This window comes from Pseudophryne corroboree, chromosome 5 (assembly GCF_028390025.1).
Source record: "Pseudophryne corroboree isolate aPseCor3 chromosome 5, aPseCor3.hap2, whole genome shotgun sequence".
NCBI classification, from domain to species: Eukaryota; Metazoa; Chordata; class Amphibia; order Anura; family Myobatrachidae; genus Pseudophryne; species Pseudophryne corroboree.
This window is the reverse complement of record NC_086448.1, coordinates 611,678,941-611,706,880: the sequence shown is the minus strand read 5'-3', so window position 1 is coordinate 611,706,880 and position 27,940 is coordinate 611,678,941. Positions and strand designations below refer to the sequence as shown.

General features: G+C 42.2%; 1 protein-coding gene across 14 annotated transcripts in view; it reads left to right on the top strand.

Annotated features, from left to right (window-relative positions):
- PTPRM (protein tyrosine phosphatase receptor type M) overlaps window positions 1-27,940 on the top strand; it is a 1,209,695-nt gene that overhangs the window by 964,508 nt on the left and 217,247 nt on the right. For 7 of the 14 annotated variants that reach the window (XM_063923503.1, XM_063923501.1, XM_063923497.1 and 4 more), the window contains 5 exons: window positions 4,844-4,995; window positions 8,149-8,223; window positions 17,564-17,590; window positions 23,320-23,397; window positions 24,698-24,882. In XM_063923503.1, the coding sequence (XP_063779573.1) occupies window positions 4,844-4,995; window positions 8,149-8,223; window positions 17,564-17,590; window positions 23,320-23,397; window positions 24,698-24,882 (517 nt within the window). The remainder of the gene's footprint in view (window positions 1-4,843; window positions 4,996-8,148; window positions 8,224-17,563; window positions 17,591-23,319; window positions 23,398-24,697; window positions 24,883-27,940) is intronic. The other 7 variants (XM_063923504.1, XM_063923502.1, XM_063923499.1 and 4 more) reach the window with 3 other exon arrangements.

The window sequence follows — 27,940 nt, the reverse complement described above, 5'->3', positions numbered from 1 at the left end:
TCGGGGAAAGGAGTTCCATGTGTAAACATGGAACCCCTTTAGTGGCGTGGATCATGCTTTCGTTTTTTTATTTTGACAAGACCGTGGATTACAGCAGGAAAGAAGAGGACCGTTCAACACTGGATAATAGGGGAGTATATTGGAATTTGGGATTTACAGGTAAATGTTTGGATTCTGCATGGAGAAGGGGACGTGATTGCCCGGCGTGGGATGTCAGTAAGTATGTATGAGTGTGTGTGTTTTAATAAATATGTACTATCACGGTGTGTGTGTATTGTTTTTATTTGGGTATTTTGTTGTAGAACTACAGATACCAGCGGGCCCGTTATTTCCCTGCATGCTGGTACTTGTGGTTCTCCAAGTACCAGCAAGCGGGGGAGGCTTGCGTTCTAAAACAAAAGACAATATTCTTTTTTTACACACAAAAAGGCAATCAGCCCCCCATCCACCACACAGGGATGGGGGATACAGCCTTGGGCTTCACCCCTGGCCCTTGGATGCCTGGAGGGGGGGACCCCTTGATTTAAGGGGTCCCCATTCCCCCGGGTACCCTGACCAGGGGTGACTATTTGGGGGGTAATGCCAGGGCCACAGGGACCAGTATAAAAGTGTCCCCCGGCTGTGGCATTATCTTCTCGGCTAGTGGAGCCTGGTGCTGGTTTTAAAAATACGGGGGACCCCTACGTCTTTTGTCCCCCGTAGTTTTGGAACCAGGGCCGGTCCAAGAGCCCGGTGCTGGTTGTCTAAACACGGGGGGACCCCAATCAATTTTTCCCCGGTATTTAAACAACCAGGACCGGCTCAAAGAGTCCGAGGCTGGTTAGGCATAGGAGGGGGGACCCTACGCAATTTTTTTTAATGATTTTTAACTATTTTAGACCCTTTTACACAGATAAGCATGCACAGATCTCACTGATCCATGCATGACTATCTGAATACGCCAGCCAAAAGCAGGCCTATTTGAAAGCTCCTTTTTTTTAACGAATTCTATGCTTTCCCGGCAGTGTTTGGCTATTGTCGGCAGTGATTGAGAATACAAATTCTTAGTAAATTACCGAGTTGTATCAAATAACAGCCATGTTTGACCGATGGTCTATTCATTCGTATTTGTGAACACTGCCGGGAAAAACAATACGAATAGCCCCAACACTGCCGAGATTTGTGTTTAGTAAATTCCCGTGATCACACTTAGAAGAATAATACAAACTCGAATTAAATCGGGACCTTAGTAAATATACCCCAAAGTCTCCAAACCTTCAAGTGTTACCTGAAAACTCACCTATTCAGACAAGCTTTTCACATTCTAGAACCGCTCACTTAACCTTCATAGGGGTATATTCAAATGCGGTCGAATTGCCGCAAATGTCGAAAAACGAGGCATTTTCGACACAAAAAAAATATTCGACAATGCAATACAGTACTTTTCGACAAAAAAAACGGACTTTTCAGATTCGACTTTTTAAAATTCGACAGTTGTCAAATTCGACATGTCTGCAAAGGTAAAAATGCGGCTTTTCGACTAAAGTATATTCAATTGAAGAATGTCGATTCGACAACAGTGCTTTTCGACAGTAATTTCGTCAATTTCATTCCGCCTCGCTTTGCTGGCGGAATCTAATAAAAAATGTTAAAAACATGGGGGTTTTTGTGTTTTTTTTTATTGCTAATAGCATATCTATTTATATTAGAAGGGATTAGGTACTTGGTTTGTCTATTAGGAGACACAACTATTATTTATATATTTTTTTAAAATAATATTTTTTTTTAACTGACTAAAATAGAGAGAGCATGGTTTTCAGTGGGAAGGGGTGGGAATGGGTTAAAATCCAGAAAAAAAATGCATGGGGTCCCCCCTCCTTAACATAACCAGCCTCGGGCTCTTTGAGCCGGTCCTGGTTGTAAAAATACGGGGGGGGGGAAATGACAGGGGATCCCCCGTATTTATAGAACCAGCATCGGGCTCTGCGTCCGGTCCTGGTGCAAAAAATATGGGGGACAAAAGATGTAGGGGTCCCCCGTATTTTTAACACCAGCACCGGGCTTCACTAGTCACAGAGATAATGCCACAGCCGGGGGACACTTTTATATCGGTCCCTGCGGCCCTGGCATTAAATCACTAACTAGTCACCCCTGGCCGGGGTACCCTGGAGGAGTGGGGACCCCTTAAATCAAGGGGCCCCCCTTCCAGCCACCCAAGGGCCAGGGGTGAAGCCCAAGGCTGTCCCCCCATCCATAGGCTGCGGATGGGGGGCTGATAGCCTTATGTAAAATAAAAGAATATTGTTTTTTTTTTTTTTTTGCAGGAGTACTACAAGTCCCAGCAAGCCTCCCCCGCAAGCTGGTACTTGTAGAACCACAAGTACCAGCATGCGGGGGTAAAACGGGCCCGCTGGTACCTGTAGTTCTTCTGCAAAGAAAATACCCAAATAAAAACAGGACACGCACACCGTGAAAGTAAAACTTTATTACATACATGCCAATACACACATACTTACCTATGTTCACACGCCGACCTCTGTCCACTTCTCCAAGTAGAATCCGGGGTACCTGAAAATAAAATTATACTCACCTAAATCCAGTGTGTCCTGTTCTTTTTTTGTAATCCACGTACTTGGCAAAAAAACAAACCGCATACCCGCAAAGTTCCCACCATTGAAGATAATGGAGAGCCTGTGCGATGCGCTGTCTGACAGCTCAGACGCGCATAGGCAATCAGGAGAGTGCCACGATGTGGCGCTCCCTGATTGGCTGAAGGGACCCTCTGTGACAGGAGTCACGGGGGGTCTCAGCATTTTCAGTGCGTGGATCGGGTATGCGGTTTGTTTTTTTGCCAAGTTCGTGGATTACAAAAAAAGAACAGGACACACTGGATTTAGGTGAGTATAATTTTATTTTCAGGTACCCCGGATTCTACTTGGAGAAGTGGACAGAGGTCGGCGTGTGAACATAGGTAAGTATGTGTGTATCGGCATGTATGTAATAAAGTTTTACTTTCACGGTGTGCGTGTCCTGTTTTTATTTGGGTATTTTTTTTGCAGAAGAACTACAGGTACCAGCGGGCCCGTTTTACCTCCGCATGCTGGTACTTGTGGTTCTCCAAGTACCAGCTTGCGGGGGAGGCTTGCCTGGACTTGTAGTTCTTCTGCAAAAAACAATATTCTTTTATTTTACACAAGGCTATCAGCCCCCCATCCGCAGCCCATGGAACGGGGGGGACAGCCTCGGGCTTCACCCCTGGCCCTTGGGTGGCTGGAGGGGGGGGACCCCTTGATTTAAGGGGTCCCCACTCCTCCAGGGTACCCCGGCCAGGGGTGACTAGTTGGGGATTTAATGCCACGGCCGCAGGGACCGGTATAAAAGTGTCCCCCGGCTGTTGCATTATCTCTCCAGCATGGGGAATACAATTTAAGAATCATTATAATATTATCAGGTTAACCCTCACAGCTCCAGGCCAGTGTCTCCATGAATTTTATTGTTAACTGAAAGCAACAAGAGGAATTGTAATCTTCAATACGTAGCGATAAAAAAAAATCAAAGTACTACATGTCCTTAAATTGGCCCCAAAGTTGTCGCCTGTCTCTGATTTACAGGAACCAGTGTAGGGTTTTTTCCCACGGTATACAGTTTTTTTACTCTTCATAATAAATTTACTAAAGGTCGGATTTGTGTTTTTGGCGATTTTCCATTGCTAATGTCAGAAGTAAATACAAGGTTTAAATAAAATAATAAAAATTATGTGAGGTGTCCCTCCAAATCCATAACCAGCCCCGGTCCTCTTAGCATGGGCTGGTACAGGAAAATAGGGGGGAAAGACTGCACGGGGTTCACCCTTTTTTCCTCTAACCAGCACCCAGATGAACCAGACGAAAGGCTGATGTTTTAGCATGGTTTCCCCTTGCCATGACGGCAACCTGTCCCAAACTGGTCATCCAAGGCCTGGAATGCCTCAGAAAGTGGGGACCCCTCCAGGAACCCCCAGGCCTGGGCTGTAAAAGCCAGGGCTATTCCCTGGTGCAGTGGCTGAGGAGTTAATATTTTTCTTTAAAGGTGGACTACAGGTGCCAGCAGGCCCTTATTGTCCAGGCATTCTGACACTTTTTGTTCCACAAATGCTGGCATGCCAGGGTAGGCTTGCTGGCACCTGTAGTCCACATGTAAAGAACAATATTATTTTCCAGGACGTTTTAAGTTAAATTTTAATAAAGAGCCGTATTTAAAATGCAAAAAGTATGTAATCATGAAATTCAGTAACTTGGCATGATGGAAATCGTAGCTCTCTTAGCACCTACTTTGCAGGAAAGATTTCTAGGAAACGTAAATTTGCATACAAATACACACACATTGTGCCATGCTCACAATTATATCTACCAATAAGATTTAAAAAAAATTGTGCGATAACTTGCCCAGTATATTTCAGGTACACCTGTTTATGTGAACTTTTTGTTAGTCAGTGAAGTGCCAGGGCATTACAGAACCCATGGGCAGAAATGCCCCACCTCCTCCACTGCAGAGAGGAGGCTGGGAGCAAGAGAATGGGCCAGGACATGCCTGCCACCTCTCCAGACACGAGACGGACACAGGTACTGCTGGGGCAGCAATTGTCCTGTTACCTCGGCCTGTTCACCATGCAGTAGAATTGGTTGCCCAACCCTCAGTACCGCAATGGTCTGAGAAATGTTTTTTTCTGATGCATTAAGTTAGTTATTTTATATTATGAAGGAGACTTGCATGTATAAACAGAACACCAGCTAGACATCCAATACGGATATAGTAATAACGCATGAAACGCTGTGTAGCTGTGGTGACTTACTGTATTTTATTCAGATTTGTTTGTTTTTTCCAGAAAATTGGCAAAAAAACGGAAGGAGACTTTGAACAACACTCGCCAGGAGATGACTGTGATGGTGAATTCAATGGATAAAAGCTACACTGAACAAGGCACCAACTGTGATGAAGCTTTCTCTTTTATGGACACACACAATCTAAATGGCAGATGTAAGTTATAAATGATTTTGCTTCAGCACTCTGTTTTATTTTTTTTACTGATGCATGGAGGAGGAAGCAATTGAAGTGAATAAGAGTGACTTTTAAGATGTTTTCCATCTCATTAACCAATCAATTTAATGGACAAAGTAGTCACTTATGGAAAATCAGTGCCTCCCGTGCTGTGCCTTAAATCACATTGCGGATTGTAATGAGCAGCCACTGATGCATCCAGGACTTTCTCTAAATAATCATAGCAGGTTCGCCTCCCTTCCCTGTCAAAGCGCAGAGTATAGCTGAGTGCTTGATGTACTTTCTTTATGTAATGGTGTGAGTTCTTTTCATTTTGCTCTTTTAAGAATGACATTTTTGTTCTCTTCAGTCTGAGTCTCTGAAGTGAACCTGTCATCTGCATGCAGTGAAGGCAGATATTTATTGGCTGGACCAGTATTCAGCCTATCAATTCACATTAGGAGGTAGTGACATCACTTAGGCACAAGGAAATTGCTCTCCACTGCGTGCCTCGAAATATAAATAAGTCAAAGTCCAAGTGTTAAATGCACAGGTGAAAGCTGACCTGTTGCTGGCTAGAGAGTTTGATCATAGGCCATCAAAAGATCACCAGCAATTATTCTCCACAATCAAAAATTCAATCAGACATCGGGACGGATGTAATGGCGTACAAAACACCCGGAGCGCCGAGACTCCGCCCAAACGTTTTTTTTAAGCAGCAAACTTTTACAAGGCAAAACCATGTTGGTTTTGCCTTGTAAATGTATGCTGCTTTAAAAAAACAGGAAAAAAAGGGAGTTCCGGCTGTCAAGCACTCCTTTACATCAGGGTCATCGTCTCCGATATACACTGCATGGAGCACCTTTCCCGATTGCCGAACTAAAAGATCTGCAGAATATTTGAGCCGTACAGTATTTTGACAGCTTTAGAGATCATTCATAAATTTTCATTTCCAGATGCATTTCATGAACTACAGTATAGGGGTTTATGTAATAGGGTCTGAATTTTCAGAAGCAGCACAATTCTGGCAATCTCAGCTGCAGATTTAAAGCAGCAATAATTTAAAAATCAAGGCTGGTTTTGCCAATTAAATTATTGGCACTTTAAATTTGCATTCAAGATTACGGGAATGCTGCTGCTTCTGAAAACTGACCCTATTACATAACCTCCTATGTCTTTTTTTCATTCTTACCATAGAGGTAGCTCTTTAGTTGCATTAAGAGTGCAAACTGTAACATGATGACTCTGCAACACGTCAGGCTGAAGGGAAATGTATAGAATACTGTAAGCCTGTGATCAGGGCCACCGGAGGGCTCGGTTGTGCCCTTGCGCTGAGTGGGGAAGTGTCCAGTGGGGGTGTGGCAGCTCCTACTCTCTGTCGGGTGTAAATTTTGCAAGCTGTGTTACACTGTGCAGTGACAATTCATGCCTAAGCAGCGTGGCTGCACCTTCTTTAGGGGTGTGGTTATGACTCTCGGACAAGCTTGCGTCCCACTGAGACGACAAGTAGAGTGGGATGATTGGAGAGTCTGTACTGATCTTTTGTATCGATATGGGATCAAAAATGCAAATTGATATGGTGAAATGTCATCAGGAGGAAAGTCAATCTTTTTTGTTACAAATTGCTCATTTGTGCATGCACAGGGGAGACCCTTTTCACTGACAGAATGGGAACTAGCGGAACATTTCTCAGTGGTCAGCACATATACAGCAATTAACTGTTTGGGCAGCATATTGTACTCCAGCAATTGGGCCAAGGGCCTGAACCTGCTTGTTTACGTACATCTCCAATGTTTGTGGGTCTGCTCATGTGTAGCACTCATTATGTGCATGATTGCTCACATTTCCCCCTTACCCGCGTAGCATGACTGACATGCTGCAGCATTCAGGGTGGAGCACGGGTGACGACGGGGACCGTTCTACAAAACAAGGATGTGTCGGCACACAGTGGAGAACAGTTTCCTCCGAGGGTTGTGAACATTGCGACCGATGATCGCGATGGTTATTCAATGCTGGATATTCGGACACAGCACTCGGATCTGTGATGCATGCAGGAGGCATCTTTATCCTACAGACTCCTCCCCCTGCAGCATTAGTATATTAGTTCTACGGTATTGCACATCTGCTTCCCTGCAACACTGTATCTGAATCAGGCCCCAAGATCGGAGCTCAAATTTGTATGTTTGTTATATATTGATATACAATGTCCGTCTCTAACGCCTGGTTAGAGACCAGGTACCCATCCTAAGGATTTCTTCAAATACCCACTCCTGCTACAAAGTACCTTGCCCCATCTTTAATTGATTCCAAATGCTGATTTTATATTAATATGAAACAAAAGTTCCATATTATACAATATTCTTATTTATAGCCTAAGAATGCAACATGCAAATATGCCACATAATTATCACAGGGAAATCCTGATTCCACTATAACTTATTTTGGAGATCCTTATACTGTACTTAGGGGGTCATTCCGACCCGATCGCTCGCTGCAGTTTGTCGCAACGCAGAGATCGGGTCGAAACTGCGCATGCGCCGGCGCCGCAGTGCGCCTGCGCCTGGCAGTCGTCGTTGCCTAGCGATCGCCTCTGAGACAGAGGCGGTCGCTGGGCGGGAGGGGGCTGGACGGCGGTGTTAAGCAGCCATTTAGGGGGAGCAGTCCGGTCAAAGCAAGCGTGGCCAGACCGTTGGGGGGGCGGGGGGCGGCAGCTGCGTGATGTCTCACGCAGCCGCTGCAGTAGCGAGGAACAACTCCTGTGGCTGGCCGGGATTTACTCCAGAAATACAAAAGCATCTCCGCTGTGGGAGGGGGTCGGCACTGACATGCGGGGCGGACTAGCCCTGTGCTGGGCGTCCCCCCGCATGTTAGGGAAGATGATCGTAGCTGTGCTAAATTTTGCACAGCTACGATCAACTCGGGATGACCCCCTTAGTTTGTGGTATTAGCATTAGCTACGGCTTGTAAGAATAAATGTATGTATGCGCAGTAATAGCCACAGAACCACTGCAGAAATTTATATAGAAAAAAACTGAATGAGAAAAAAATAAATTGATGAGAAAACATTAGCAGTTAACAAACAGCCATATAAAAAATGAAAGGACTTGCTTAGCTCACTGTTAATAACTGGACATCTCTCTGTTACATTTACAGCTGTGTCATCACCGTCTTCCTTCACAATGAAAACAAACACACTAAGTACAACTGTGCCTAACTCTTACTATCCAGGTAAGCAAGATACAGAAGTGGTCTTTGTACACAGTGCTCTATCGTCTTCCAGTATTTCTCAAAGAGATCAACATTCAAAAATCCATACAAATTGTTGTGTCTTAAAGCTGTGTCATTTAATCTTTGATCTAGTATTGAGGTACACTGTTACAATAATCATTTGAAGCAGAATTATTCCAGCCAAATAGTACAATTTAATCAGCATCCTCCTCACCCTTGTAGTTCAATAGAATTCACTGCATCAGCTTGACAGGTCCTTCTGCCCACGCTGACAGCCCAGGTGATGTGAAATCCAAACCTCACATCCCAATCCACTTGTTGTCTGTGGGGGGAGAGTATCGGAGGCTGCTCTTATTGGGTATGCTCCCAAAGGGCATTGTACATGTCATGGTACTATTTGACTAGAAGTTTCATTTTTATTTTACATTTTATCATTTTAAAGTTCAATTTTTAACACACATTTCACATAAGTAAAAACATTAGTATTCTATTTTCAGTCCAGGATGTCTGTAATGTTTAGTTTTAATCTGCAGCTATGGTAATCTGCTAGCGCTGCTCAAGTTGAAAGGTGCCTCTGTAGCCAACACACTGCATATATGAACTGATTTTCATAAAAATAAATCACAAACATTTTCTGATTATGGTATGCATGCTTGTCATTATATAGAATGGGAAATGACCCCAGCAGATTAAGATAATTTGTGTCCGCTCTTAAGCAGGGGTAGGTAACCTGTGGCACACCAGGTGCTGCGGAACTAGCATGCCCTGCCACAGATTTGCTGTTTGGACTTGCTAAGACTGTGTCAGGGCATGCGGGGTTGTGTAGTCCCACATCAGCTGGAGTGCCACAGGTTGCCTACCCCTGTTTTGTATGGCTCACCCCTCTGTGAGTGTTTATGTTTATATGCACCGAATGTATTCCCAATGTATCCTTGTGTCATACTTGCCTACTTTTAAAAAAAGCATTTCAGTTAAATTGTGAAAGTAACACCTATAAGCACGGACATGTTCTGCTACATCTGACTCTCATCCAAATGTAAATGAGCCCAAAAGTTAGTAAGATCCACTTGTTGAAGAAAAGACTGATATTTTTTAGGATTTGTTCGTGTATTGGGCCTAATTCAGACCTGATCGTAGCAGCAACTTTGTTATCAGATGGGCAAAACCATGTGCACTGCAGGAGGGGCAGATATAACATGTGCAGAAAGATGTGGGTTATATTGTTTCTGTGCAGGGTAAATACTGGCTGCTTTATTTTTATTTTATTTTTACACTGCAATTTAGATTTCAGTTTGAACACACCATACCCAAATCTAACTATCTCTGCGCATGTTATATCTGCACCCCCCCCCCCCCCCCCTGCAGTGCACATGGTTTTGCCCTTCTGCTAACACAGTTGCTGCTCCGATCAGGTCTGAATTATGCCCGATGGGGGTCATCCTCTCTGCAGTTTATCGCAGCGCAGCAATCGGGTCGGAACTGTGCATGCACCGGCGCCGCAGTGTGATGGCGCATGCCAGCCGTCGTTGCCTAGCGATCGCCTCTGAGGCAGAGGCGGTTGCTGGGCAGGAGGGGGCTGGATGGCGGCGTTATGGTGTCGCGGTCCGGCCAACGCAGGCGTTGCAGGACCGATGGGGGCGGGCCGCGGCGGCTACGAGACGTCACATGCAGCCGCTGCAACCTGGGGCAGCGAAGAGGTTCTCCTGGCCAGCCGCTGGTGCTGCGCTGGCCGGGAGTAACTCCTGAGATGTAAAAGCATCGCCGCTGTGCGATGCTTTTGCATTTCTGCGGGGGGGGGGCAGCACTGACATGCGGGGTGGACTAGCCCTGTGCTGGGCGTCCCCACGCATGTCTGAGTGCCTGATCGTAGCTGTGCTAAATTTAGCACAGCTATGATCAACTCGGATTGACCCCCAATGTGTTTTACAGGAAGTTCCATACCCTGTAAGTGGCTACGAGAAACCTTATTTAAAATGCATGTGGCCATAGGGATCATTGTGCCTTATAATCTATACAGGGAAATGCTGATGATCCCTTTTGAATGTATGTATCTCTGATTTCTTTTTTAACCCCAAGAATGTAACAGCTACGTAATGGGGGTAAGATGCATTAAGGGAGATTGCTGGACTATTCAGGGAGTCAGGGAGATTGCTACTATTTCGGGGAGTCTCCTGCGGAATAAGGGAAGGTAGACAACTATGGGGGTCATTCCGCTCGCTAGCTACTTTTAGCAGCCGTGCAAACACATAGTCGCTACCCACGGGGGAGTGTATTTTCGCTTTGCAAGTGTGCGAACACATGTGCAGACGGGTGGGACGAAAAAGTTTTGTTGCAGTTTCTGAGTAGCTCTGGACTTACTCAGCCCTTGCGATCATTTCAGTCTTTTTGGTCCCGGAATTGACGTCAGACACCCACCCTGCAAACGCTTGAACACGCCAGCGTTTTTCCAAACACTCCCTGAAAACGATCGGCTGTGCGAATGAATTCTTCGTTAAATCCATCGCCCAGCAACGATCCGCTTTGTACCCGTATGACGCGCCTGCGCATTGTGGTGCATACGCATGCGCAGTAGTAACCTGTTCGCTGCGCTGCGAAAAACGGCAGCGAGCGATCAACTCGGAATGACCGCCTATGGCCCATGTTATGCCAGGAGCCACAGGTGTGTTAATGCTGCCTGTGATAAACAGAATATTGCACATTTCCTGCTGCATTACGGTTTGCTTTTCACTGTAAAAGAACTATGGGGGTAATTCCAAGTTGATCGCAGCAGGATTCTTGTTAGCAATTGGGCAAAACCATGTGCAGTGCAGGGGGAGGCAGATATAACATGTGCAGAGAGAGTTAGATTTGGGTGTGGTGTGTTCAATCTGCAATCTAAATTGCAGTGTAATAATAAAGCAGCCAGTATTTACCCTGCACAGAAATAAAATAACCTACCCAAATCTAACTCTCTCTGCAAATGTTATATCTGCCCCCCTGCAGTGCACATGGTTTTGCCCAATTGCTATCAAAAATTCTGCTGCGATCAACTTGGAATTACCCCCAATGTGCATTATAGTGTCCTTAACATTAGCTTAAGGGGATGTAGTTATGATCCTGGCAGTCAGGATCCCGGCGGTCAGCATATCGACGCCGGTATCCTGGCCGCCAGAATGCTGGCAGAGGGCCCAGGACTATCCTGTGTCCACGACACCCATAGAGTGGGAATAGAACCAGTGGCGAGTGCAGCGAGCCACCAAGCCCACAGCGTGGCAAGAGCAGTGAGCCCACAAGGGGCTTCATTACGCTTGCCCCCTGTCCGTATCCCAGCATCGGTATGCTGACCACCGGGATCCCAACCGCCAGTCACCCGTACCCAACCCAGCTTAAGGCCCTATACCTGCCGGTATTCTATGTTAGCATGTGCTGGAGTCTATAGGTATACAATCAAATGTACACAAAGTTTTTATAATCCCGCACAAGTTTTCTTAATTACTTTCTTATATGTAGAGCTTGAATGTATCGTGGTAACTACTGCGTTACTAACTTATCTTGGGTTTATTATACCCTATTTCTTGTTCTAAACTAACTTGTTCTAAATTTTAATGCATACCGATTAAAGATAAAAAAAAATAAAAAAATGAACAGTGGTTTAGTGCGTCCAAAAAAATGCTTCTTTTTCTTTCTTTTTTCTGAATACAATCAAATGTGTATGTGCCTATAGCGAGGCAACAGCTGCCCCAGGCAGCAGGCTTAGCAGGCTCAGCAAAGCCTAAGAAATGTATTAAAAGAAAGATAGTTTTCTTTATCCAAAAGCAAACTAATGGTAGTACCTTGTCAGAGGGTCAAATAATGATAGCAGATTGCGATATATGTCTACTATAAAGTATCCACAACACATATAGAATTGCTTCAGGTGTTGCCTATAGCAGCAGAATGTCTGGGCTCTAATAAGTGTTTCTCACCATTTCTCTATTTCACATTTGGATATCATTGTGTTATTACTGTATTATTTCCTGCAATCTTATGTTTATTATTGTAATAATGGATATCAAAATATTGCAAGTTTGCATCCATCACACAATGTGGTGGAACCAAAATGACCATAATCCCACCCTAGCAGTAATGTGCTGTATTAATGGAACACAAAAAGAAGGAGGTATCCCACCCTAGCAGTAATGTGCTTTATTAATGGAACACAATAAGAAGGAGGTGTCCCATGATTCTATCAGTAATGTGCTGTATTAATGGAACACAGTGAGAAGGAGGTGTCCCATGATTCTATCAGTAATGTGCTGTATTAATGGAACACAATGAGAAGGAGGTGTCCCTCTCTCAGTAATGTGCTACTGTATATTAATGGTACACAGTGAGAAGGGGGTGTCCCACCCTAGCAGTAATGTGCTGTATTAATGGAACACAAAGAGGAGGAAGTGTCCTCCCCTAGCAATAATGTGCTTTATTAATGGAGCCCAGTGAGAAGTAGGCGTCCCACCCAAGCAGTAATGTGCTGTATTAATGGAGCCCAGTGAGAAGGAGGTGTCCCACCCTAGCAGTAATGTGCTGTATTAATGGAACACAGTTAGAAGGAGGTGTCCCACCCTAGCAGTAATGTGCTGTATTAATGGAACACAGTGAGAAGGAGGTGTCCCACCCTAGCAGTAATATGCTGTATTAATGGAACACAGTTAGAAGGAGGTGTCCCACCCTAGCAGTAATGAGCTGTATTAATGGAACACAATGAGGAGGAGGTGTCCCACCCTAGCAGTAATATGCTGTATTAATGGAACACAGTGAGAAGGAGGTGTCCCACCCTAGCAGTAATGTGCTGTATTAATGGAACACAATGAGGAGGAGGTGTCCCACCCTAGCAGTAATATGCTGTATTAATGGAACACAGTGAGAAGGAGGTTATTAATGGAACACCATGAGAAGGAGGTGTCCCACCCTAGCAGTGATGTGCTATATTAATGGAACACAATGAGGAGGAGGTGTCCCACCCTAGCAGTAATATGCTGTATTAATGGAACACAGTGAGAAGGAGGTTATTAATGGAACACCATGAGAAGGAGGTGTCCCACCCTAGCAGTGATGTGCTGTATTAATGGAACACAGTGAGAAGGAGGTGTCCCACTCTAGCAGTGATGTGCTACAGATGGGTCCACAGTTATCTTGGCTAGTTTACTGCGCCTAGGAACAACATGGTTTATTAACATAAACCCTTCATCTATTGTTCTCAGCTGCAATACAATACAGAGAACAATACAGCAGAGGAGTAAATCATTACAGCAGGGGATTAAATCTGACTGCCCAGTCTCAATTAATCCTATTAAAGGTCAAGATAAACATGGACCCATCTGTATATCAATTGAACACAGTGAGAAGAAGGTGTCCCACCCTAGCAGTAATGTGCTGTATTAATGGAACACAGTGAGAAGCAGGTGTCACACCCTAGCAGTAATGTGCTGTATTAATGGAACACAATGAGAAGGAGGTATCCCACCCTAGCAGTGATGTGCTGTATTAATGGAACACAGTGAGAAAGAGGTGTCCCACCCTAGCAGGAATGTACTGTATTATTGGAACACAATAAGAAGGGGGTGTTCCACTCTAGCAGTAATGTGCTTTATTAATGGAACACAATGAGGAGGAGGTGTCCCACTCTAGCAGGAATCTGCTGTATTAATGGAACACAATAAGAAGAGGGTGTCTCACGCTATCAGTAATGTGCTGTATTAATGGTATTCAGTGAGAAGGAGGTGTTCCACTCTAGCAGGAATGTGCTGTATTAATGGAACACAGTGAGAAGAAGGTGTCCCACTTAGCAGGAATGTTCTGTATTAATGGAACACAGTGAGAAGGAGGTGTCCCACCTTAGCAGTAATGTGCTGTATTAATGAAACACAATGAGAAGGAGGTGTCCCACCCTAGCAGTAATGTGCTGTATTAATTAAATACAATGAGAAGGGGGTATCCCACCCTAGCAGTAATGTGCTGTATTAATGGAACTCAGTGAGAAGCAGGTATCCCACCCTAACAGTGATGTGCTGTATTAATGGAACACAGTTAGAAGGAGGTGTCCCACCCTAGCAGTAATGTGCTGTATTAATGAAACACAGTGAGAAGCAGGTATCCCACCCTAGCAGTGATGTGCTGTATTAATGGAACACAGTTAAAAGGAGGTGTCCCACCCTAGCAGTAATGTGCTGTATTAATGGAACACAGTGAGAAGGAGGTGTCCCACCCTAGCAGTAATGTGCTGTATTAATGGAACACAGTGAGAAGGAGGTGTCCCACCCTAGCAGTAATGTGCTGTATTAATGGAACACAATGAGGAGGAGGTGTCCCACCCTAGCAGTAATATGCTGTATTAATGGAACACAATGAGGAGGAGGTGTCCCACCCTAGCAGTAATATGCTGTATTAATGGAACACAGTGAGAAGGAGGTGTCCCACCCTAGCAGTAATGTGCTGTATTAATGGAACACAATGAGGAGGAGGTGTCCCACCCTAGCAGTAATATGCTGTATTAATGGAACACAGTGAGAAGGAGGTTATTAATGGAACACCATGAGAAGGAGGTGTCCCACCCTAGCAGTGATGTGCTGTATTAATGGAACACAGTGAGAAGGAGGTATCCCACCCTAGCAGTAATATGCTGTATTAATGGAACACAGTGAGAAGGAGGTTATTAATGGAACACCATGAGAAGGAGGTGTCCCACCCTAGCAGTGATGTGCTATATTAATGGAACACAATGAGGAGGAGGTGTCCCACCCTAGCAGTAATATGCTGTATTAATGGAACACAGTGAGAAGGAGATTATTAATGGAACACCATGAGAAGGAGGTGTCCCACCCTAGCAGTGATGTGCTGTATTAATGGAACACAGTGAGAAGGAGGTGTCCCACTCTAGCAGTGATGTGCTACAGATGGGTCCACAGTTATCTTGGCTAGTTTACTGCGCCTAGGAACAACATGGTTTATTAACATAAACCCTTCATCTATTGTTCTCAGCTGCAATACAATACAGAGAACAATACAGCAGGGGAGTAAATCATTACAGCAGGGGATTAAATCTGACTGCCCAGTCTCAATTAATCCTATTAAAGGTCAAGATAAACATGGACCCATCTGTATATCAATTGAACACAGTGAGAAGAAGGTGTCCCACCCTAGCAGTAATGTGCTGTATTAATGGAACACAGTGAGAAGCAGGTGTCCCACCCTAGCAGTAATGTGCTGTATTAATGGAACACAATGAGAAGGAGGTATCCCACCCTAGCAGTGATGTGCTGTATTAATGGAACACAGTGAGAAAGAGGTGTCCCACCCTAGCAGGAATGTACTGTATCATTGGAACACAATAAGAAGGGGGTGTTCCACTCTAGCAGTAATGTGCTTTATTAATGGAACACAATGAGGAGGAGGTGTCCCACTCTAGCAGGAATGTGCTGTATTAATGGAACACAATAAGAAGAGGGTGTCTCACGCTATCAGTAATGCGCTGTATTAATGGAATTCAGTGAGAAGGAGGTGTTCCACTCTAGCAGGAATGTGCTGTATTAATGGAACACAGTGAGAAGAAGGTGTCCCACTTAGCAGGAATGTTCTGTATTAATGGAACACAGTGAGAAGGAGGTGTCCCACCTTAGCAGTAATGTGCTGTATTAATGAAACACAATGAGAAGGAGGTGTCCCACCCTAGCAGTAATGTGCTGTATTAATGAAATACAATGAGAAGGGGGTGTCCCACTCTAGCAGTAATGTGCTGTATTAATGGAACTCAGTGAGGAGAAGGTATCCCACCCTAACAGTGATGTGCTGTATTTATGAAACACAATGAGAAGGAGTTGTCCCACCCTAACAGTGATGTGCTGTATTAATGAAACACAATGAGAAGGAGGTGCCCCACCCTAGCAGTAATGTGCTGTATTAATGGAACACAATGAGAAGACGGTGTCCCACTCTAGCAGTAATGTGCTGTATTAATGGAACACAATGAGAAGGAGGTATCCCACCCTAGCAGTAATGTGCTGTATTAATGGAACACAATGAGAAGACGGTGTCCCACTCTAGCAGTAATGTGCTGTATTAATGAAACACAGTGAGAAGCAGGTATCCCACCCTAGCAGTAATGTGCTGTATTAATGAAACACAGTGAGAAGCAGGTATCCCACCCTAGCAGTAATGTGCTGTATTAATGAAACACAATGAGAAGGAGGTGTCCCACCCTAGCAGTAATGTGCTGTATTAATGGAACACAATGAGAAGGAGGTGTCCCACCCTAGCAGTAATGTGCTGTATTAATGGAACACAATGAGAAGGAGGTATCCCACCCTAGCAGTAATGTGCTGTATTAATGAAACACAATGAGAAGGAGGTATCCCACCCTAGCAGTAATGTGCTGTATTAATGAAACACAATGAGAAGGAGGTGTCCCACCCTAGCAGTAATGTGCTGTATTAATGGAACACAATGAGAACGGGGTGTCCCACCCTAGCAGTAATGTGCTGTATTAATGAAACACAATGAGAAGGAGGTATCCCACCCTAGCAGTAATGTGCTGTATTAATGGAACACAATGAGAAGGAGGTATCCCACCCTAGCAGTAATGTGCTGTATTAATGAAACACAATGAGAAGGAGGTATCCCACCCTAGCAGTAATGTGCTGTATTAATGGAACACAGTGAGAAGCAGGTATCCCACCCTAGCAGTAATGTGCTGTATTAATGAAACACAATGAGAAGGAGGTATCCCACCCTAGCAGTAATGTGCTGTATTAATGAAATACAATGAGAAGGAGGTATCCCACCCTAGCAGTAATGTGCTGTATTAATGAAATACAATGAGAAGGAGGTATCCCACCCTAGCAGTAATGTGCTGTATTAATGGAACACAATGAGAAGGGGGTGTCCCACCCTAGCAATATTGTTCTGTATTAATACTTGATTATTTAACAAATTAAATTGCCTCCTAGCCCCCTTTCCACACAATCCACATTAACAGTAGATTATTTAGGTTTTTAGGTTTATTATTTGTTATTATAATTTATATATAGTTTATTTATTTATTTATTTATTTTTAATAAAGCTTAGGTAATGTATGGAGGTATACTAGTGAATGTGTCAAAAATCTTCCTATTATGAGTGTTTCATGGAGTTTATACTTCAAATGAATGTCTTTAGTGTGACACACAAGGGTCAGGACATGATTTTTGTGGGACAATCGCATAGAGCCCTTTGTGTAGAAGTTTATATTCTGTTATTAGTACATACAGTATAAAGTTTGTGTCAATTACTCTGTATTTTCTCCCTCTCTTTTTTCTTTCTGCTTGGTCCTTCTTATGGTGCATGGCAGATCCATTTGTGCCAACTGCAATCTTAGGTGAGATCATTTCCCTTCATAAAAGTTATCTGTACAAATGACTAGGATAGACAGTGATAGCAGAAGAGACTTTCCCATGCGTCCCGTGTTTGGCTCATCAGTGACTCTAGTGATTCTTACACATGCAAAATGCTGAAAATGTTATGAAGAAAAGTTTTCTTTGGCCATTAGGTGGTGCTGCTAAGATTGCTTTGTATATGTGGGGGTCATACAAAATGATCGCTACTCTTGCCCACTTGGCTTGTACGCAATCTTATACTACAACATTTTCGTGGGACAATTTTGTTCACTGTGACTGCATGTCGGAGTTGAAAACCTTCTGAAGTTAAAGATGTAACAGTGGTGGTCACCATTCAGGTTTCCAGCTGGTGTTGGATTGAAACTCTCTTCAACCTCTGGCAGGCAGGCCGTGTCAGGGTTGATGGGAATTGTAGTTCAGTTCTTGCTGGAGAGCGAAATGCAGGCTACCCCTGATGTGCAATGTGTGTCTGGATATATTATCATACCTCTGTCTTTTTTCCCTTAACTTGGATGGCACAGTCTAATTTTACAAGTATTTATTTCATATTTATTTTTCCACACCTGGAAATTTGAAGCTTTCAGTCTGACAATATGTGTAGTATAAATGTTTTTTTCTTCATTGAGAACATTTGTCCTGTCAGCCTTCAATTGCATTTAGATTGTTTTATACATCACATGTACGATTAAAATGATCTATTCAATCAAAATAAGAACATTTTGAAAACCTTTAATTGGTAAGCATTTCATGCAATATTGAATACATATCACGTTACATTTTAACCATTACACAACTACAAACCAATATGCTGTAAACCTTCCTTATTTAAAGATTTAAGATGTCTTCAAGGTACTGAGCATCACATACCCCAACTTAGAGGGTCATTCCGAGTTGATCGCTCGCTAGCTAGTTTTAGCAGCCGTGCAAACGCTATCCCGTCGCTCACTGGGGAGTGTATTTTAGCTTAGCAGAAGTGCGAACGCATGTGCAGCCGAGCTCTGCACAAACAGTTTGTGCAGTTTCAGAGTAGCTCTGAACCTACTTAGCGCTTGCGATCACTTCAACCTATTTGTGTCCGGATTTGACGTCATACACCCGCCCAGCGAACGCCCAGCCACACCTGCGTTTTTTCAGACACGCCTGTGTTTTTGCAAACACTCCCTGAAAACAGTCAGTTGACACCCAGTAACGCCCTCTTCCTGTCAATCTTCTTGCGGCCGTCAGTGCGAAGAAAAACTTCGCTAGAACCTGAGTACAAACACAAAGGGCTTTGTACCTGTACGTCATGCGTGCGCATTGCGGGGCATACGCATGCGCAGAAATGCCATTTTTTCACCTGAACGCTGCGCTGCAAAAATCGGCAGCGAGCGATCAACTGGGAATGACCCCCTTAGTAATTACTATTTTATTGGCCTAGGACCTGATGTCCCTAATAAATTTAACAATCTATTCTGTAGCCAAGGATTCATTTAACAGATTGATTTGCTGTCTGTCTTTTCCTATAATCAGGCTATTTGGAAATTGTTGATATTGGGAAATACCATGTAATAAAGAAGTCATATAAAGCAAAACAAAGCAATCCAGGGGGTTATTACCTTGTGTTTTCTGCTATCAAGGAATCTTTCTTGGGTTGTTATAAAGAATTTCAAAACCTTTTAATTGATTTCATGCTGAATCCATTTAGAATTAATACTTACTGATTGAAATAATTTCAGCATTTTTTACTGATTTATTAACATTTCAGTTCATTGTAGCATTTGGTGTAACAAGTGGACAATATAATATTTGGTCATTTTAAAAAGCCTGTCATTATGGAATACCAGAACTGGGGTTTCTTCAGGGTTCTTTATAATTCTGTATTATTATTCAAATTTTTATCTCAATACTAGTTATGCACTAAGACGGGTTTCTTGTAGTGTATGTAGCAGTGTGTACATGGGTACATGTAGAATTTTGTGGTAAACAGTAACATTCAAGATACATTAAAGCTAAATACTAGTAGTATGGGTTTATTAATTAGTTCAACTATGTTGTGTCAAACCATTGCAGGTTTGCATCTATCTTCATATTGATTATAGAACGTCAGGTTAGTTACAGTACATTCTAAATAACTGCTATGGGGTTCTACACAATCATGTTTGTCGTGGTCAACAATCTACTGTTTGTGTACATTGCTGAATAGTTAACTTGAGTAAAGAATCCTTGTGAGATCTAATGTAGGTCAAAAGTGGATTCTGCAGGCATTTGATCTTTTTTGTGCTATAACTTGCTCATTCAATCCACACAAGTCTACATATATGATTTTCTTTGCCTGCTTAGGGACCAATTCACTATTAGTACCGATGGCCACCCATTTATTATGTGTTTTCCCTAATGCACTGGCATCATTCCGTTTTATTCCAGTTCTGGGACAGGTGTTCCATTATCCATAAAATACACACTTTATACAGTACAGTACTGTAGCAACGAAAGTTTAAACTGCAGTATTAGTGAGAATGCATAAACTTACATACAGCGATGGCTGGAGGAGGCAGAGGGATCATCATCTCAGTGCTTCCCTCTTCTCATTCATGATCTCAATCTGAAGATGATGGAAGTTCCCTCAGTCAAGCTGAATGATTCAAAAGTTGACTTTTTTGTAGCTTGATGAACTCAGGGTACCTACTGTGAGGCACTAGTAATGAATGACCCATTATATAAAACATGTGTTTCTGCATGTATAATGGGCCTGTTTACCTAAATGAATGGGATGTTAAGGCAATGTGTACCCAGACAATATGGCGGTTGACATATCGTATCTGTGGTACACATCAGAGCAATGTAATGAAGGACGGCACTATCCCTTGTTACGTCCTTCATTACACTGCATGGTGCCGCATGTGATATCGTCCAGTTGGCCGTGCAGCATGACCAACCAGAAGATATTACTAACGACCGCGGGAGAGCAGGGATTAGCAGTACACACTGAATGATCTGACATGTCGCTCTGATTCGTCTGGAAGTGACATATCAGGCGAGCTTGCTTTAGTGTGTACCCGACTTTAGTCAGAGGATCACTCCTCTCCTAACATAGAAACCTTCTGCAGTGAACTAAAAGGGTATACGGATGATACAGCCACTCTGTGGTCAACATGCATTAGGTCAACATGGTCAAAATGTTGACAGGTAAAAGGTAGACACTGCATAAGGTCGACATGTTCAAAAGGCTGACATGTTTAAATAGCTGGCATGACAATGGTCAACACATATGGACCACACAAGTTTTGGGGGGTTGTCACATATTTTTCAACTTTTGCTTGATTTACTATCCACGTGGACTACGATTGGGGAAATGAACCAATGCCAAGGACAGCAGTAAGGGAGTGAGGCACATTGCAAATGCGTGGCGGGCTGCACAAGCCCATTGGGGTCTATATTTGCTATAATTAGGGTCACACATTCTGAAACATAGAAAATGACACACAAAAAACTTAAACTTGTGTCGACCTTTTCTGTGGTGAAAATGTCAATGTCGACCCTAATGACCTTTGGTACATGTTGACCTTTTCTACTGTTTACCTTTTCCACTTTGACCTTTTGATCATGTCGAACTAATGTATGTCAACTATATGAGGTCAACCTAGGCACTGTCTATCTAATTCCTGTAGCTCTTCTATACCACACCCAAGTAAAAAAAGGTGGAGGGCACATTTAACCAAGTATAAAACCCCAGCTATTACTGTCCATCATACTACATCTAGCATTAGAAGATTTATTTCAGCATTATTTTATATACGCACACAAGTATCGTCACTCACAAGTGCTGGGCAGATATTAAGAATCAGAACATATAAAATAAGAGGTTACATACCCTCCCTATGACAGTCTAAGACATTGTTACTAGTAGACAGTATACAGTACATACTGTATGACTCCACCGTATTTATTTTTTGTGCATTTAGTAGAGTTTCATTCGTCAGATATATGTCCCTCTAGGGAAGATAATCAAAGTTTGGATGAATAAATCTGCGAGATTTAATTGCCGGATTATAGTAAGCCTATTAAATAAAATCTTAGATTCTATTTTGTCATTCCCTTATCTATGTCCAACACTTATGACATTGAAAGTATGATTGTCATGCATTTTTAATTCATGGGATTGCTAGATAATAGATTTTTTGTGTGCATGGCACAGCGTATTATTTTGTATACAAACAGATGTGTCAGTGGGCCTGATCAGAGGTGCACGCAGTTGCATGTGCAGCCACAATTTAATTTAATAGCATCTCTCATCCACTGCTTACGTACATGCCCAAACGGTCCAAACATACCTGCGGTTTTCTAGCCACTTCCCATTATCTCCCTCCGATGCGGACTATCTGCCACTCACTTTGTACATATATCCTCTGTGCGCCTGCAATCACTATTCATTCGCCAAGATTGAGCAGTGTGTCTCTGGCAAACAAATCACTCCACTGCTTCCGACATTGCATGCACCTATGATTCAGGTCCAGTGTGCTTTGGACATTTAAAAAAATATATATATTTTAAACAAAAATTATTAAAATTATATTTTTTCCAACATATTCTGTGATAAAACCAGAAACTTAAATTTAACTAAATATTGTTTTTTGTTTTTTTTACTTAATATTACGATTTGCTACATTAGCTACAATTTGCTATACTAGCTACATCTCTAATACCCCTTTCACACTGAGGCGTGGGCCCGGGAAAAACCTTGGTCATGCCCAGGGTCGCAGAGCCAGGTTATATAACCGGGGTCAACCCAATTCACACCGTCACACGACCTGATTTTTTTCCTGGGTCCTTGCCTCGATGTGAAAGAATATTAACACAGGTTGAAACCGTGTTCATTATCATTGTTCAGACCCTGTTATAAACAGACATTTTTCTGTTTGGAAAAATATGCATGGAATCAATAGTTAGTATAAATAACTAAATACTGAGAATAAAATACTAAGGGGACCATTTATCAACGAGTGATAAAACTCGTGGATGATAAAACTAGTTGCGTATGATAAATGGTGCTCCAGCTCCCAACTGTCATTTTTCAAACACACGACAGAAGCTGAACACATGACAGTTATGAGCTGATTGGCTGGAGCACCATTTATCATACACAACAAGTTTTATCAGTCACGAGTTTTAGCACTCGTTGTTAAATGAGCCCCTAAATTTCTTATAACATCTCTTCATAGCAGAAAACATAAATGTACAGTAATTAGACCTGCTGAAAGTCTCTAAATAGCACATTTTCACAATACAGTAGAGTGCTGTTTAAAAACTAAAAATGCATTTGTAAATAGTCAATATTTTATTAAATTAATGTTTTCAATGAAGAAAAAGAGTGCTGAATACAGTATATTATTTTTAAAATATTTTTGTTGCCCATTATATCTAGTGTATAAGTACTGTTGTGAAAGCTTGAAATATATTTGTGCTGCTTTGAAATTTTTATTAAAATGTTGCATGGTATGTAGTTCAGAAAATGACCAATGATTTTTTTCCACTCTAAAATTGTATATATATTTTTTTAATATGAAATATCTTCAATGTCAATATTTTGTACAGACGTCTTTGTTGGGGGAGGCGGTGGGGATCAGTTTCTTTTCGTTACTGATTTATGATTATTATTATTTTTATTTTTTTTTGCTTCGAATGTTCTGTTTTTTCGATGCATTCTGGTCATGGCATTTTTAATTTTCTGTAGAAAATCTGGAATACCAGGACCAGAATGGGAGTTTGAAAACCAGGACTGGACCAGAATCTCATGAGGATATGGAGTTAGGTTGGATATGCTGTGATACAAAAATTTGATGGATTATTTGACAATTAAAAATAAACAAATTAAATGACATTATGTTTTTTTGTCCTTTGTGTCGTATCTTATTTTTAGGCATGTTCTAGAACATTTTTAAATAGTTAATGTATATGATATTAATTTAATACCCCTTCATATTTTTTACTTCATTTTACACATGTGCATGAAATGCCTTTACTACTAGGATACTTCATACCAAGAAGGAAACTCATTGAAAGTGTAGACTGTAAACTGAATCAATATTTAATTTACTTTAGAGAATATTTAGGAATGAAAAATACCCACTATACAGGGACATGTGACAGTTTTGCCCATCGACTTACAAAATCTGACAAAGGACAAAGTCTATTCCTTTATCACTTTCACAGATAGATGAAAGTCCCCCTAGGTAAAATGTATTTTTTTTTAACATACTGATAAAGTATGTAACATCTCTCATTAAATTAGGCATGTGATGTATGATACACCAAAACTTCCCAGCTACAGACTCAGTAGCCTAGATCATACAGTATTATGTAGCTTTGTTTTTTGGCTTTATACCATTCCTCTTCATTTTATTTTGACCACAGTCAGGAGCCAAACTGTTGATACTGAATACATTTTAATTGCTTATGCCCTGTCTCATCTTTTTTCCTACTCTTTTCCCTCCTGATATGTATCTTCTTAAAAGTGCCAATTAATGGTAAGTTTCCATTCCTGCCCTGTGGAGAAACATCACTGGGGGAGGTGGGTGACCTTTTCCAGTGCAGGGTGAGAATACAAGGGCAACTGCGTACACTCTTCCAGCACTGACGAAGGGCAAATGAATGTGGGAACCATACAGACCCGTATCACACTCACTGGTTCTGTTTCATGTTGGCTTGCATTTAAGTTTGGACCTGTGTCATATGTTGTGTAGCAGCACCCTTGGAGTACTTTATCTTTCTTGTTCCTTGCATGACGAATGAATGAGATTGAAGTCTGTGTTTCCTAAGACAACCATCGTGTTCCATCCTGTTCCATACGTGTATAGGTTGTGCTCACACTCTTATTAATTCACTGTCTACCTTTTACAGTATGTAGTATAATATGAAAGGATTCAGTAAAATATTTTTTTCTGCATTGTTACCGACTGTATAAAATGTGATTTACAATAATTTTCTTAATCATGGTGTTTTGCCTTATTTCCTTTTCATGATGTCATTCTCAATTTTTATTTTATTTTATTTTGTGCTTAATTCATATTATTTTGATATGTTGAACAATATATTATTCTGCTTTCTTCTAGATGAAAACCACACGAACAGTGAGACAAGCAGCTTAGCCCAGTCTCATACATACAAAAAACGGGAGACAGCTGATGTTCCCTACCAAACAGGCCAGCTTCACCCAGCCATCCGGGTAGCTGACTTGCTGCAGCACATCACACAGATGAAATGCGCTGAAGGCTACGGATTCAAAGAAGAGTATGAAGTGAGTATTAAAACTCAAGCACAGTACGAAAGGTATAATGCAGCAGACACTTCAAATGACTGTTTCATCTCCTGTAATTTCCAAAAAAGAACTTTCAATATTTTATTTTGAACATTTATTATTAATATTTTAGATTCAACTAGATAGCTACATAACAAGTTTGACGAGTTGACACCATTGCCTTTCATCTCCTCCCCAGCTGTTGGAATGTGAACTTTTAGAATGCGTGAAGTCTGATTTCTCAAATTGTTAAATGTTTATCTGTTGGACAGGCAGCCCAGGGTATATTGATTGTAGACTAGTCGGACACTAGCCTGATGAATCCTTCTGGCTTGCTAGATGAGCATGTGACATTTATATACTGAGTTATATCACTTTATATAACACATAGGCCCTCATTCAGCATCACTAGCAGTTTTTCCTGAGAAAAGCTGCAACTGAAAAAAATCTCATGCTGGGGACCTCCCAGCACAGGGCAAGGTGGTCCAGCATGAGAAGTGCCACCCAGCGTGGCGATCACATTTAAAATGCGTTCACAGTGTGACCGCTACTTATAATCAATTTGATAATGTCTAATGTTTACAGACAAAAAAAAAAGAGTAATCCTTACCATACATATTGCCTGGGCTAGTCACTAAGGCAGGTGTATAGTCATACTGCACAGACTGCAACCAGCAAACAGCCTATCCTAGGCCCTCATACTACAGCAGAGAAACCCTTAGCCTTGGGTCGCAATGTGATACTGATACCAGCTCAGGGTTGGTCAGCACCTGGAGGAATTTCCTAGTGCAGGCCTTCACTTCAGGACAAACCAGCTTCCTTTTCAATCATATTATTAAGTACTTTTATGGAGCTAAAAGTACCAGCACGTTCCTACACTCTTTAATTGCTTTAGAATGCTGGTGCTTGTGGAACCAGAAGCATCAGCATGTCATGGTAGAAAACACCCTAATAGTAAAATAACATTCAAACACTGCATATTGTTACATTTTATTTGAAAAACAAAAACAAAACACTCTTCAAGTGTTTCCCACTTCATTATTTTCCTGAACCTATATAGAATCCCCAACATAACAGGTTTCAATATGCAAATAGACACTTCCTCTGACTGCTATGTAGGAAAAACTATCTGAATGGCTGTTCACCTATTGATCCCTTGTGGTCAATCGATGACACTAATCTACTTCAAATGTGTGAAAAAGCCAATCTACAGTCTGCATTTGACTTAATGTGAATTGTGCTAGGTCGAGTATATAACTATCTATGGAATAATTAGAAATATTATCTCCTTCCCTGCCAAGTTATAATCTTCTAATTCTTTTCTACTCATAAATAGTACTTAGCATTTGTAAGGAAGCCAGTCAGCAAGACTGACATACAGTACAGTGAGAATAAATACATTGTAGTATCATATTGATTACTATTATATATTGCAGATCATTGCAGTAAGAAATGTTTTGATTGCACAAAGATGAATATGTTTGCCCAATTAAGGAGCTACAGGAGTACTTTGCTGCCATACATGTGGCACTGCTTGTTATAAATGTAACCTCCTTCAACATTATAAACAAATATTTTGTATTCTTAAAGGTGCATACACACTAGATGATTCGCACCATGGGGGTCATTCCGAGTTGATCGCTAGATGAAAATGTTCGCTGCGCAGCGATGATGCCAAAAAATGGCAGTTCTGCGCATGTGAATGCGGCGCAATGCGCACGCGCGACGTACTTTCACAACGGCCGATGTAGTTTCACACAAGGTCTAGCGACGATTTTCAGTCGCACTGCTCGCCGCAGAGTGATTGACATGAAGTGGGCGTTTCTGGGTGACAACTGACCGTTTTCAGGAAGTGTTCGAAAAAAACGCAGACGTGCCAGGAAAAACGCAGGCGTGGCTGGGTGAACGCAGGGCGTGTTTGTGACGTCAAAACAGGAACTGAACAGTCTGAAGTCATCGCAAGCGCTGAGTAGGTCTGAAGCTACTCTGAAACTGCACAAAATAATTTTGTAGCCACTGTGCGATCCTTTCATTCGCACTTCTGCTAAGCTAAAATACACCCCAGTGGGAGGTGGCATAGCGTTTGCGCGGCTGCTAAAAACAGCTAGCGAGCGAACAACTCGGAATGACCACCCATGTGTGATATCATGTAGTGTTTCCCCTCCTGGGCTAGGCCCTCGACAGTGTGCATACACACTGTGCGATATCGCTAGTGATATGGCACAGTGACATCATGCTGCGGCCGGCCCGAACATGCAGCATCTGACGATATAGTCAGATTGAGTTGCATGCACAGCCTACAGATGGGGTCGCTAATGTCCCCCGTGACTGCACAATGGCCGTCGCCTGCAGCATACACACTGGGCGATATAGTAAGAGGTATCGCTCAGGAGTGTAAAAATTAGCTATATCGCTTACTATATCGCCTAGTGTGTACGGGCCTTATTAGTCTCTAAACCACAACAAATAAATACTGCCATAAACAATGACGGTACTCGTCACAACTAGCTTGGCTATAGTAGCTGACCTACTGGTGTCACTGGTAGACACTACAACTGTTATCCCTACCTAGCTGTTGTGACCTATGTTTCATGTAGGCAGAGCTCAGTATTGTCGATTTACACAAACACGTATATGCTTATCTGGAGGTATATCTTATGAACCTGCCACACTACAGGTGAAGTCAAAATCAAGGTCAAACAAACCAAAGGTTAGCAACAATAAGACAACAGAACACATGTCAGGAAGGTAAACCAATGCCAGATGTCTGATTGATGCTGGGCCTGGACTTATCAATATTTGAGGCATGTGCATCCACCTCAGCAACTGAACATGCACAGGACTCAGCGCAAACCATAAGGAGCAAACCATAAGGAGCCCAGAACTGTCAGCTAATGCTTTTACAGTAATTTACAGAACCCCAGGACACATATATTTAGGCTTCATACTGTAAGTAAATTGTCAATTTTAAGCATTCAGAATATACATTGTTATCAAACACCCAATATCTCTCACTATATTCTTGTCAATTGATAAATTATTATTGATTATTATGAAC